Source organism: Pyxicephalus adspersus, chromosome 12, assembly GCF_032062135.1.
Source record: "Pyxicephalus adspersus chromosome 12, UCB_Pads_2.0, whole genome shotgun sequence".
Classification (NCBI taxonomy): domain Eukaryota; kingdom Metazoa; phylum Chordata; class Amphibia; order Anura; family Pyxicephalidae; genus Pyxicephalus; species Pyxicephalus adspersus.
In genome coordinates, this window is record NC_092869.1 from 34,416,602 (window position 1) to 34,428,348 (window position 11,747).

The 11,747-nt window shown below is 40.3% G+C and overlaps 1 protein-coding gene across 1 annotated transcript in view; it reads right to left on the reverse strand.

Annotated features, from left to right (window-relative positions):
• Positions 1-7,235: 7,235 nt before the first annotated feature.
• The window catches only part of SIVA1 (SIVA1 apoptosis inducing factor), a 7,469-nt gene continuing 2,957 nt past the window's right edge, over positions 7,236-11,747 (reverse strand). Inside the window, exons 2-4 of the mRNA XM_072428324.1 lie at positions 11,201-11,362; positions 9,209-9,365; positions 7,236-7,439 (exon numbers count right to left, since the gene is read on the reverse strand). Of these exons, the coding sequence (XP_072284425.1) occupies positions 7,382-7,439; positions 9,209-9,365; positions 11,201-11,362 (377 nt within the window). The 3' untranslated portion in view covers positions 7,236-7,381. The remainder of the gene's footprint in view (positions 7,440-9,208; positions 9,366-11,200; positions 11,363-11,747) is intronic.

The window sequence follows — 11,747 nt, forward strand, 5'->3', positions numbered from 1 at the left end:
CCTTCAAGGCCACAACTACTCAATTTCAGATTATTATAATAGCACTTTGATATTTAAAATTAAATGAATAAACTCCAACTTTTACAACATTTTGTGCAAGAGGGCCAAAACACAATTTCAGAAATATGAAGGTGCAAAATAATGTAAGGAAAGCATAGTCCCCATGTCTAAATATTGGACTGGATATGCAACCACTTGTGCAGCGCCCCAAATTCTGAGAGTAGATTAATGAGGAAGTTAAATGATGATAGCATCAGGCTGCAACATAACAACACTGAAGAAAGTGAAGGGAGATGCTTTCTAAAGTCGCTGTATACTCCCCTATCTTAGGCTGCGAACACAGGTCAGATGCTTCTTGTCCGATATTTGCCTCAGGGCTGCTATCGACCATCCTGGCGGATCCATGGACAACGAACGATCATAATGGAAGTGAAGGGGAAGAGAGCGCAGAAGGGTGCCGCTCTGTCGTTATTACCCTCTCCATAAAGCAGAACAAAACTGTGTGTTCAGCGCTCGTTCATGCATCGAGCAGTCTTTTGTCGTTGGAGTAACATGAAAGATCCTTTCCAATGAAAATTATTGCACGTGTGTACCCAAACTTATATATATATATTGGGTGCACTTCACACAGTTTACTAAGTAAAAAAAAATTATAAATATAAAAACAAATAAAAAATATAAAAGAATAAAATGTATATTATTTTTACTGATGCAAAAGAAAAAATAAATATCATATCATCCTTCATATCCAGTATAACACTGGAGAGAATATTTACAGTTTCCAAGTCTCATTTTTCGTTCTTGTCAAAATTCAACAAGAAACTCCACAAGACCTTCTCTCTCTCTCTTTTTTTACTGGGCCTGTGACAGATTCTGTGCTCCGTTTATAGACGTGAAGGATTCGAGGACATCTGACTGGCATAATTGGAAAGCATCCTATTTGGTAGTAAGATGGATAAGTATGCAATTAGATAGTAAACATAAACGCGAATCCTAACCTCAGCCTTCTATGGCGGGAAGTTTTAATGGAAGGTGGTAGACGAGATTTGGCGTTAAGTGCTGTAATGCCAAATGAAAGCGGAGTTTGCCAGGCAACCAGATGTTATCAACAGTTAAGTGAAAAGCTATTAAGAGAAGAAAAAGAGAGTAAGCAAAGTTCATTAAGTTTTATTATGATAATTGTTGTTTTGGTTTTAAAGCAAATGGTGGGATTGCCGCTGAGCCCAACTGCTGTTTGTATTCATATTTGTTTAGGGTGAAAGGAGTGAAGTTATAAACTTTTATCAATTAAACTCGGAGGCACGACAAACGCAGAAGAAAAGGGAGATGTCAGGCAGGCCTGTAGGTTCTATAATATTCTGACTGCATACCATCGTTAGAACCCCACTGTGCGGGCAATTACAGTTATTGAGGTTGTCTGAATCACATCTTTGGTGATAAATAAAAAGGCCATTGTGTAGCTTAGCCATGGTGGCCTGATTAGTTTGGTCCCCGGAGCAGCTGTATGCAGATACACACGCTGCACCAAACTTCATATCTGCAGTGCACAAGTCACTCTTCCTCCAGATTCTGGCACCGTCCGCTCAATCAAAACAAAAACAGAGAATAGCAGAAGCGGCTGTTGTTTTCATGAGCAGCGGCTCAAGAGCTCTCGTAACGACGTGACGTATTAGAACAGAGAATGGTGCAATTGTTTTCAACTTTGACCTGATGATTAAAGTGCCCCCATCCTGACATCCTCTATGGATTAGGCTATGTACACACGTACAATAATTGATGTTGGAAAGGATCTTTCACGATCCTTTCCAACGACTAATGACTGCACGATGCATGAATGAGCTCTGTACAGCACTGTTCTGCTCCATAGAGAGGGGAAAACGATGGAGTGGCACCCCACTGTGCTCTCTCCCCTTCACTTTCATTACGATCGTTCGTCGTCCATCATCTGTGGATCCGCCAGGACGGTTGTTTGGACGATGAGCCCTATACATGCAAGATTCTCGTCCAATATCATCCCCGAGTTGATTATCGTACGAGAACCATTGCACGTGTGTACCTAGCCTTATACTTACTGTAATATCATTGTATAATTCAATAGAATTATTTTATTGTATCCATTTCATTACAGTTTGAATTATTTCTTATTTGTTTTATTATTGCAATTAAAAAAATAAATTAATAAAAAATATCCATCATAATAGGCAGGGCTGGGATAATGTAACTTTGACGCAGGGGAAGTCGGTATTGGCGGGTATGCTGGTAACCAAAGCTGACGCCACACACGTACAGCTCAGCTTTTTATCAGCTACCCATAGCGATCGGGCAGGTAGTAGGGATTATTGCAGAAGGGACATGCCTTGTTCCTTTCTGCAATAATGTCTAGCTGGATCATGAACTCTTAAAAGTGGAACTTTAGTTCTGTTTTAACCCAACTTTAGCCAAGGATAAAAAATTGTGTCACTTTGTTACCTGGAGTGACCCCATTTAGGAGATTGCCCCACACTTCCTGACACCCATCCAAGAAGTGGGAGGTGGAGTATCACTGAGAAAAGAAAAAAAACAACTGCAATAAACTTTGTCAGTAACTTATTCACTATGTTAAACATGCGTTTTCCAATTAGAGTTTTGTAACTGCTTTCTGTCCAAAAAACAACATGGAGGGCAATAAAAAAATAAATAAAAAAGCTTTCTATTCAAAACTAAATAAATGTCTTTACTGGTGAATTTAAGGGAGATAGAGATATAAATACTCTATTTATATCTATTTATAAAATGATTTCAAACTTAAGCTGTAGCTTGGTATAGGTGTAGTTCAGTTTTATTTTTTTTACATTAACCCCCCCTTGCGGTATGATTTTTTTGTATTTTCAAATGTCAAATCGGTACATTTGACATTTAAAATTACTCCAATGTTCAGCCGATGCCAGCCAGGCATCACCAAGTGGATCTAGATGCCAGGCTGGCATTGCTGGCGGATGCCGCAGAACCAGGTAAGTCCTCAATTCCACTTTCTGTAAAGAAAATTTCACTCCGAGCCACACTCAGGAATACCACCGGGGGGGTTAAGAGAACTTGATTGATAGTATGCTGGGGTATATTTCCATTTCAGGTATTGTATTGGTCAGCATTCAGGCTCTTTTCCATCAAATTATCAGCAACATGTACACACGTCAGATGCTTCTTGCCTGATATGAATTGTTGGGCTCGTCTCAGAAAGAGAAAAAGAGCACAGCAGGGTGCCGCTCACTCCTTCTCCTCCCTCCATAGAATAGAACAGGGCTGTATCACCAAGATTGTTTCCAACGCCAATAAATTGAATGTGTGCATGCTGCCTTCGTTTACAGCAAGTTTTACTTTTCTTTGGCAGCACCTTGTTCTTTCATTTACACCTGTAGCCTGATCCGTGTATTGGTCTATTCTTATTACAACCGGTTGACTCGGACTAACAAGCAGATATCAACTATTGAAAGTTTGGCCAAACAGTAAGAAGAGTTTCATATAATTACTCAGGCTATGTACACGTCAGATGATTCTCGTCCGATTATCGCCTCAGGGCTAGTTTCAAATGAGAATCTGACATGTGTACAGCACTCGTTTGACGTCGTTCCGGGATCTATGAACAACGAACAACTGCAATACAAGTCATTCTCCCGCTGTATGTACAACACTCTGTCATGCATCTTTTAGTCTTTTGTTGTAAAAGATCCTTTCCAGCACCAAAATTCTAATGTGTGTACGTAGCCTAGGTCTTCACAAACGATTAAAGTGTTCCCCCATCCCAGCCAGGCAGGAAGCGGAAGACGGAGAACCTGATAGTTTGGATAAGGATTGAAGTGTTTGCTCTGTAGAGATCGGGGCACCAGAGGATCGCTTTGCAGGTAAAATGTCATAAAGTGCAAATATTCTAAGAATGAATACTCGCACATTATGATAAAAACACACATGCACAACTTTAAGTGTTTTTCCTGCTTGAGCAGATTATGGGATTATTTTAGTGTACCTAGTCTAGGCTCAGGTTCATTTTTAAGATTTATTATTTTTTGAATATCATTACTTGAGCTTTCTACCTTCTGCAGCTCAATACAGAATGAATTCCGGTGGCAGTGAGCAGTTCAGTAATATCAAATCTGCAAATGCTGGTTCATTAGTAACCAGTACTATGATGTAGGAAGCAAATGTATGGCTAGTTGCCAGATGCCATGCAGAATCTCTTGCTGCTGCCGAAGGTCTGAACCAGAAAGGTTTTCAGGAGTTCAATAAGGTGAAATTAATTTCCTATAGATCTGATGATAAATAATGCCATCCGAAAGTATGGACATCTATATTCTTTTACCTTCAGTAAAAAAAAAAAAAAAAAATTACGAGGATGGCAAACTACAAGAAGTTACCACCAGTAAAGAATGTCTGCAAATCTTCATCACCCTAACAGACACATGGCGGTACCCTCACATACACTTTCCAGCGGTGGGAAAGCACTGCCAGTTGCGGGTAAATGAGCCCACATCGCATTGTTTCCATTCCCCCGGCAGAGTGCAGCATGAATTGTGCATGTTAATGAGGTTTATTCATGAATTGCTAATAGTCATGTCTCAATGAGACTTTCTGCTCACACTGGTCATTGTTCCTACACAAAGTAGATTCCATAGATACAATGCAGGAGGAAGTGAACACATCATAAATCACCCAACGCAGAAAAAGAACTACAAACCAAACAAGTTTTCAGGGCAGCAGACTGTTTTTTCCCCTAGTAGGCTGGAGAGGGATTTGCTATACGTAAGACATGAATGTTTTTATCTGCCGTGCAGGTTTTTGTTTTTCTCAGCGAACACTGCAGGGGAACTTCATACAGTGCAAAAGTCACCGGTATCATTTCTCAGTCACCGGTATCAACCAATGCAGATTGGTTCACAGGTTTGTTATAGTGCTGAGCCCACTTGCAAGCTGTAACAGCCTCCATTGCACACACAACTTTTATAGGGGGTTCATTTAGGAGCCCATTTATCCAAAAGAGCATCTGTCTGTGAGGTCCGGGACTGATGGTGGACAACAACCAACTCATAATGCACTTCATATTATTCCAAACAAGTATTCAGGCCGACAGTAGAATAGGTCACTTGCATTTCTCTTCGACATCTATCCACTGGGCAGGGTAAGGAGGTGCACTGGTAACAAGAAGCTCAGCCAGTCCAGAACCCCTGGGCCACCTACAAATGTCATTCCAAAAACACATACCGTATTTTTCGGACTATAAGACGCACTTTTTCTTCCCCAAAACTGGGGGGGAAAAGTGGGTCGGTCTTATACACCGAATACATATTAAATATACCGGTAATTAAAAAAAATCATACTCACCCGATCCCGCGATGCTGTGGGCTTCTTCTTCTCCTCGCTCTCCTCCCGGCTGCAGCGCGTGTCTCCTCCTCCTCTGAGCGAGGAGAAGCCGGCACACGTGCCCTCGCGATCCGGTAAGCAGGCTGATCCAGCCTGCTTATGAGATCGCGGGGGCACGGGTGTCGGCTTCTCCTCGCTCAGAGGAGGAGGGGACACGCGCTGCAGCCAGGAGGAGAGCGAGGAGAAGAAGAAGCCCACAGCATCGCGGGATCGGGTGAGTATGATTTTTTGGCACAGGGTGATCAGAAGGGGATACATTGTGTCAATGTATCCCCTTGTAATCACTCTGTGTCAATGTATCCCCTTCTGATCACTCTGTGTCAGAGTGATTAGAAGGGGATACATTGACACAGAGTGATTTTTTAGTATTTTGTTCAGAATCTTTTTTTTCTAGGTTTTTCTCCTTTAAAATTGGGTGCGTCTTATAGGCCGGAGCGTCTTATAGTCCGAAAAATACGGTAGCTCCCCTTGCTGTGTGAATCCGCTTGAACTTTAGCACTATCAGTGTTTGTACAACTAAAGTTTTTTGGCTGCATTTGTTTATCTTTGCTCATAAAATCCTAGCAAATCTGCATCATTAAATGATTTTCGTCCATATTTAGGGAGGACACCTTATGGGAACTCTCTGTAAAAAACTACTCTATTTGAAATCTCTACCCATATCTTGCGATTTTATTACTTTTACGTGCTTCAATGGAGACAACCGAAAATCAGAGATATTCTTCCCCTCTGAAGAAACGGGTTTATTCTGCAAAACGCATCGGCTCAATTTAAATATCCAACTGTTTCATTCTGAAGTTGGTGCATTTTAACACCCGATCATTTTACTAAGAAGCTGTCTAAGTATAAATTTGTCTCAAACATTATGCAATGGTACTTTTTGCAACCTGTTCTAATTTTGATGTACATTAAAAGAGTAATTGTTTTGACTCATTTGTATTAAAGTTTGTATGACAGTTTTATAATTAATGATTAGTACCACTAAAACCCTGCTTTTTTTTTTCATCCCCAAGGATTAGGTGTTTGAATATGTTTGACTATTTGTCCAAAAGACAAATGCTTTGCTGCTTTTTAATAGGAATATAGCTTGCATGTGGAAAGGCTTCCACAAATAGTTTTAGATTGTATTAAAAAATGACCTAGATAGGTTTCAGAATGCACAAATATATGACCGGGTTAAGAGGCAACACAATGGTAATCCCATGAATATCCAAACATTGAAGATGGTGAGGAAATCAGGAAGGAATGGTATGTTAGAGTAAAGATCATGCTTTAGGTTTTTTCCTTCCTTACTCAACTGCAGCTTTCTGAGGTTTATTTTTGTCTATTGTTTGAACTTCACACACCACCCATGTCAACTTGTAAAACCCAAGATGGGAAATGCCAGGTGTACTAAAATCAAAGAAGGGGGGAAAAAATGGATAAAACTGGGTTTAAAGAATGTCTATGATAAGTTACAGCCCCGGAGTGGTTTTCCCCAGGGAATCTTAGCAGGAATCCATTGGATTCCTTTTATCTGTAGCTTGCATTAAAAGGGCTGAGGATAGCAATCCAATGAAATGGTGAGGACACTGCCCTGTTTATTATTTACTATCCAGATGACAATGGTTTTGCAAGACAAATAAAAAAAAAATTGGTCTCATAAATGTATTTTTTTTTTTTCAATCTGGTAATTCAGGGTCCAGGATAGCAGTAAACCCATCCTAATCCTTTCCCACTTCATTGAAAAAGTTTCAGCCCTATCAGATTCTTGCCACCCTCACTTCCTTCCATTCATCGCACTTACACCGCTTGTATTCACCCAGCGATCGGAAAATACTGAAGTCTATGCTGCCACCCAGTGGTCAGATTTATTACAAACTTTATTAAATTTCTCAACTTTACATATAAAAATTACATAGAAAAGATCAATATAAACATTTCCATTTACAAATTTGCAGGGGAATATAAAACAGATGCAACATGCCTTAGGGAGGATCAAATTCCTTATTTACACTTCATACAAAGAACACGCCGTGCAGAAAACTTTCTCACCGAGATCACCATCGCTGGAATGAGGAAACAAAGGTTTTAGATAAAGATTCACCTCCATGCAAGAATTCTCCACACATAATATATTTAGGAAAAAAATTATCTATGCATCTCAATAATGTATAACAACATCATCAGTTCCTGCAACCCTGAGCAATATTATGTGAAAAACATTCTATTTAAGTATTTATCACGCACTCATTTAGTTACATTGCAAAGCAACCCCGTAGCCCCAATTACAGAAAAAAAAAATTGTATGTGTGTGTGTATGTATATATATATATATATATATATATATATATATATATATATACACACATATATATACATACATACACATAGACATACACACACACATATATATATATGTAGATATACATCTCCGCGCATACACACAAGCTACAAAATGTCACCATTGATGCTGAACAGATATATAAAAAAAAACACAAGCAAAATATATATTTTTGTAATGCAGGATGAAAGTGTCCATGCATGCAATCTACTGCTTTTTGTGATTTACTCTACAGAAGAGCTCAAAGTAGGAAAAGGAGAAGCAGCAGGATTCACATGTGCTGCAGTGATCCAGTACTAGCCAGGAACATACTCACAGGATGCGAAAGCAGAGTGACAGAAGAGGTCAAAGTGCCGCTTCTCATTCCCAGTACAATCACAGATTTTGTGAGGGACCTGTAAATGGCTATTAACTGCAGCATAGAATCACTTCCTGGTCCACCAGATGGAAACTTGCTATATAAAGCTCACATCTGAATGGATGGAAATCTGAATTCGCGCCAGGAAAAACTTCTATATATGTATGTTATTTGTGGATTTAGAGGTTACAAATCTTATAACAAGCCAAAGCTACAAGGTAACCATGGACCCGATGAATAATCTGCTGCCTGTGAATGGGGTGACCCCAGAGGCATCTCTACTGGTTAACTCTAGGGAACCGCACAGCCATGGAAGTCTGCTTGGGCTACCTACACTTAAGCTGAAAACCTGCAGGTTATATCCTATCAAAAGTAAGCACACAAGTCCTCCTGACAATACTTGAATTCTCTGTCCTCACCTCATATCAATTTCTCTTTATCTAAGGAGAGATATGATCACAACTCCTCATACCTCTGCTGCAGCCATTATATTCTGGGACATGCACATCAGTTCTTGCACCTGTACTTACCCTCATGAAGGCCAAAAAGCTGCAGTCTTAGGCTATGTACCTACATCAGATGATTCTTAACCAATAATCGCCTCAGGGTTAGTATTGGACGAGAATCTAGCGGATCCACGGATGACGAACGATCGTAATATAAGTAAAAGGGACAGCACCGCGGGGTGCTGCTCTATCGCTCTCCTCTTCATAGAGCAGAGTGGCACTGTATGTACAGCACTCATTCATGCATCATGAAGTCTTTTGCCGCTGGAAGGGATTGTGAAAGATCCTTTCCAACCACAATTATTGCACGTGGGTACGAAGCCTAAGTGAGCGATCACTGGTGGAAGGTGACTGAGTAACGGCTCCAAAGACCAACAACCTCATTCTTGCAAAATGCTCCTCTCAGTAACTGGAGTTCAAAGATAGCCTTACCATCATAGGTTTTCATTCCACTGTTGCTGTATATTGCGATCTGCATTCATGCAGACTTGTAAAGCAATAGGTTAGATTAGTATGACAGCCAGGGAGCTAGCATTTCCAGAGGTCAGTAACAGACTATGTATATTACAGCACATGGTTTGCTATACATGAAGATATGCAGGATGTAGAGGTTAAGGCGCAGATACTTACACAACAACCGAACAGTAAGAACAGACGACTGCTGAACAGCAAATGCATGATCTACTGCAATTTCTGCAACTGTTTTGCTTGCACTGTTTGCAGGTTTCTTGGTCTCCAACTGACCGCACACAGGACGAGCAAGCCTTTGAGGTTCCAGCGGGCACAGCTGCATTGAGAGAAAGACATCTCTGCAGTGCTTAAACAATCTCAGCATTTCAAGTCACATTGGATAAAACAAATGCAACATTCACATATACAACTGATAAAGAATTCTCATTCACATAACATACAACACAATTTATATTATATAGTCAATAAAACCCAGCTCAAGTTTAATAAGGACCAAATTATTATTCCTTAAATGAAAACTGTACCAATCAAGTTTTCCTTGACTCTCCCCCCCCCCCCCCCCATTTTACCCTGCCCAGCCTTGCATCCTAAACAAAGTTTTAGGAGTAATACTATGATCAGACATTATTATGGAACGGAGAGGTTTAATACTCCCTTTTTTTCAGCCTCTTGGTACCCAGAAGCAGTCAGTTGTTTTTGCAGGTGTTCAGGTTTTCTGACACATTATAGAGTGGTAAAAGGTAGGGTTTGGAAGGCAGACCACCCTGAGACCTAAATAATCTGAAGGAGGAGTATAGAACCTCCTAGCTTTGGTAACACAATGAAGCAATATGAAGGGTTTATTTGAATTTCATTTTTATAAACATTTTTAGGCACATTGCAGCAAGTGTGAGATAAAAAGCCAAGAGCCACAAAGGAAAGCAAAGTAAATGTCCCAAAGTGGGCATATTTATTAAACTATCCATCCAGACAAGTCTTCAGAGATCAGTTTGGAACCAGCATAAAGCTTTATAAAGTAACTAGATGACTTTGCTACAAGTCAAGTCAAACAGTAAGAATATTTTCAGACTAGCAGTGAGGTTGTGGTGTTGTTAACGCATCGCAGACACCACTGAACCCACAGAAGCTCCATAGAGAATGAATGGGAGCTGCAGTTCAGTATTGCTCTGTGCCGCCTGCTGTCAAATGTGCAAGCACTGGTCTGGTAAGGACAACAAAGTAGTGAAGGTGGCAAGGAGCCAGCGGCCGGGAGCTCTGCCGGAATGCTTGTTAGTGCTACCAGTCTAAATCTAGCCAAAGGTACTGGCTTCCTTGAGTGCTCCCCAAACCTGATTTACTATAAAAAAAAGTTTAAAAAATTAATTACATAATATATATTAAATTATAGTCATGGTGTCCTTAACATTCAAGTAAATTAAATTGACTTGTGAAAAAAACTCTGAAACCTTTCAAATTCCAAGTTCTTCAGTCTAAATAGCCGTGTTCTCCCCAGCACCTTTTAGCTGGGCCCAGTTGTTTGTATACTGAAATATTGCTAACGCATTAGAAGACATTCCAATGAACTATATTAGATCCTGTTCTCCTTGCACCATCTTTAATACCCCAGCAGCCAATCAGGATGCTTCTCACAAAGCCCTGGCTACAGTAAAGCTACACATGAACGTGTATACAAAAACACTAAATATTTCAGCAGCATTTTCCAAATTCCTTAAAAGTCACTGATAAAAACAACTCGACTGTATCTTTCTCCCGGAGCGTAAACAAATGGAACAATTGTTACTTCTGGATGGACGCAAACCAAGAGCGTTTAACAACAAAATGTAAACATGAAAAATATGAACGTCTGAACTCTTCTTTTAAAAAAATAGAAGGGTACAGTAAACATTTTTATCAACTTTCAGGTACCACTGGGCATGCTTAGACATTCCATTGTGAAGGTTAGTATATGGTGGCACCCTATAATCCTGTGATGTACAATCCTCAAGAATGCAACTTATGCACTGACATGTACTACAAGTGCAACCAGCAACACGCACATCCATCCACGTGATCTTCTCAGACCATCCATCACTACACGCCACCTCATGGATTCCACAAAGGAGCAATCACTCCAATCGTAATGTCACAACTAAAGTTTTAAGCGATCCTTACATGTCTGTGGGGCTCTGTTCAGCTTTCCGTCTTGACCAATGGTAGTTTGTCCGGTTAGCAGCTCTGCTGCAGGATAATCCATTTCTACATAATCCCTATTTTCATGTGACTGGTTCCCCAAGGCAGCTTTGGCACCACTGAACAAGAGCTTCCTTGTTTTCTCTGGAAAAAAATAAAAAAATAATAATTATCTCATAAGTTCCAGTATGTGATAGACATCTGGGGCTCAAAAGGATAATTGGGAAATGAGGAATCTTTTACTCCTTCACAGGACAGTAGTAATGGGATGTACACCAATTTGCACTGGCAGTTTGGTTACATTACAAGCCAAGATTAGATGGTATAAAGCAGCCTGATAGCTTCCATGCAAAGTATGGATGTATGTGTCCTGGGCTCACCTGGGACCTGAGGTAACCTGGCAAATCTACGCAACACTCAGGATGGAGTGTGGAAGCCAGAAACCTGATCTCCCTTGAGGCACAAATGTGAAAGTGCTCAGTACCGAGAACATCTGGGGTCAGAGCCACCCAAGCCTGTACTCTGTTAC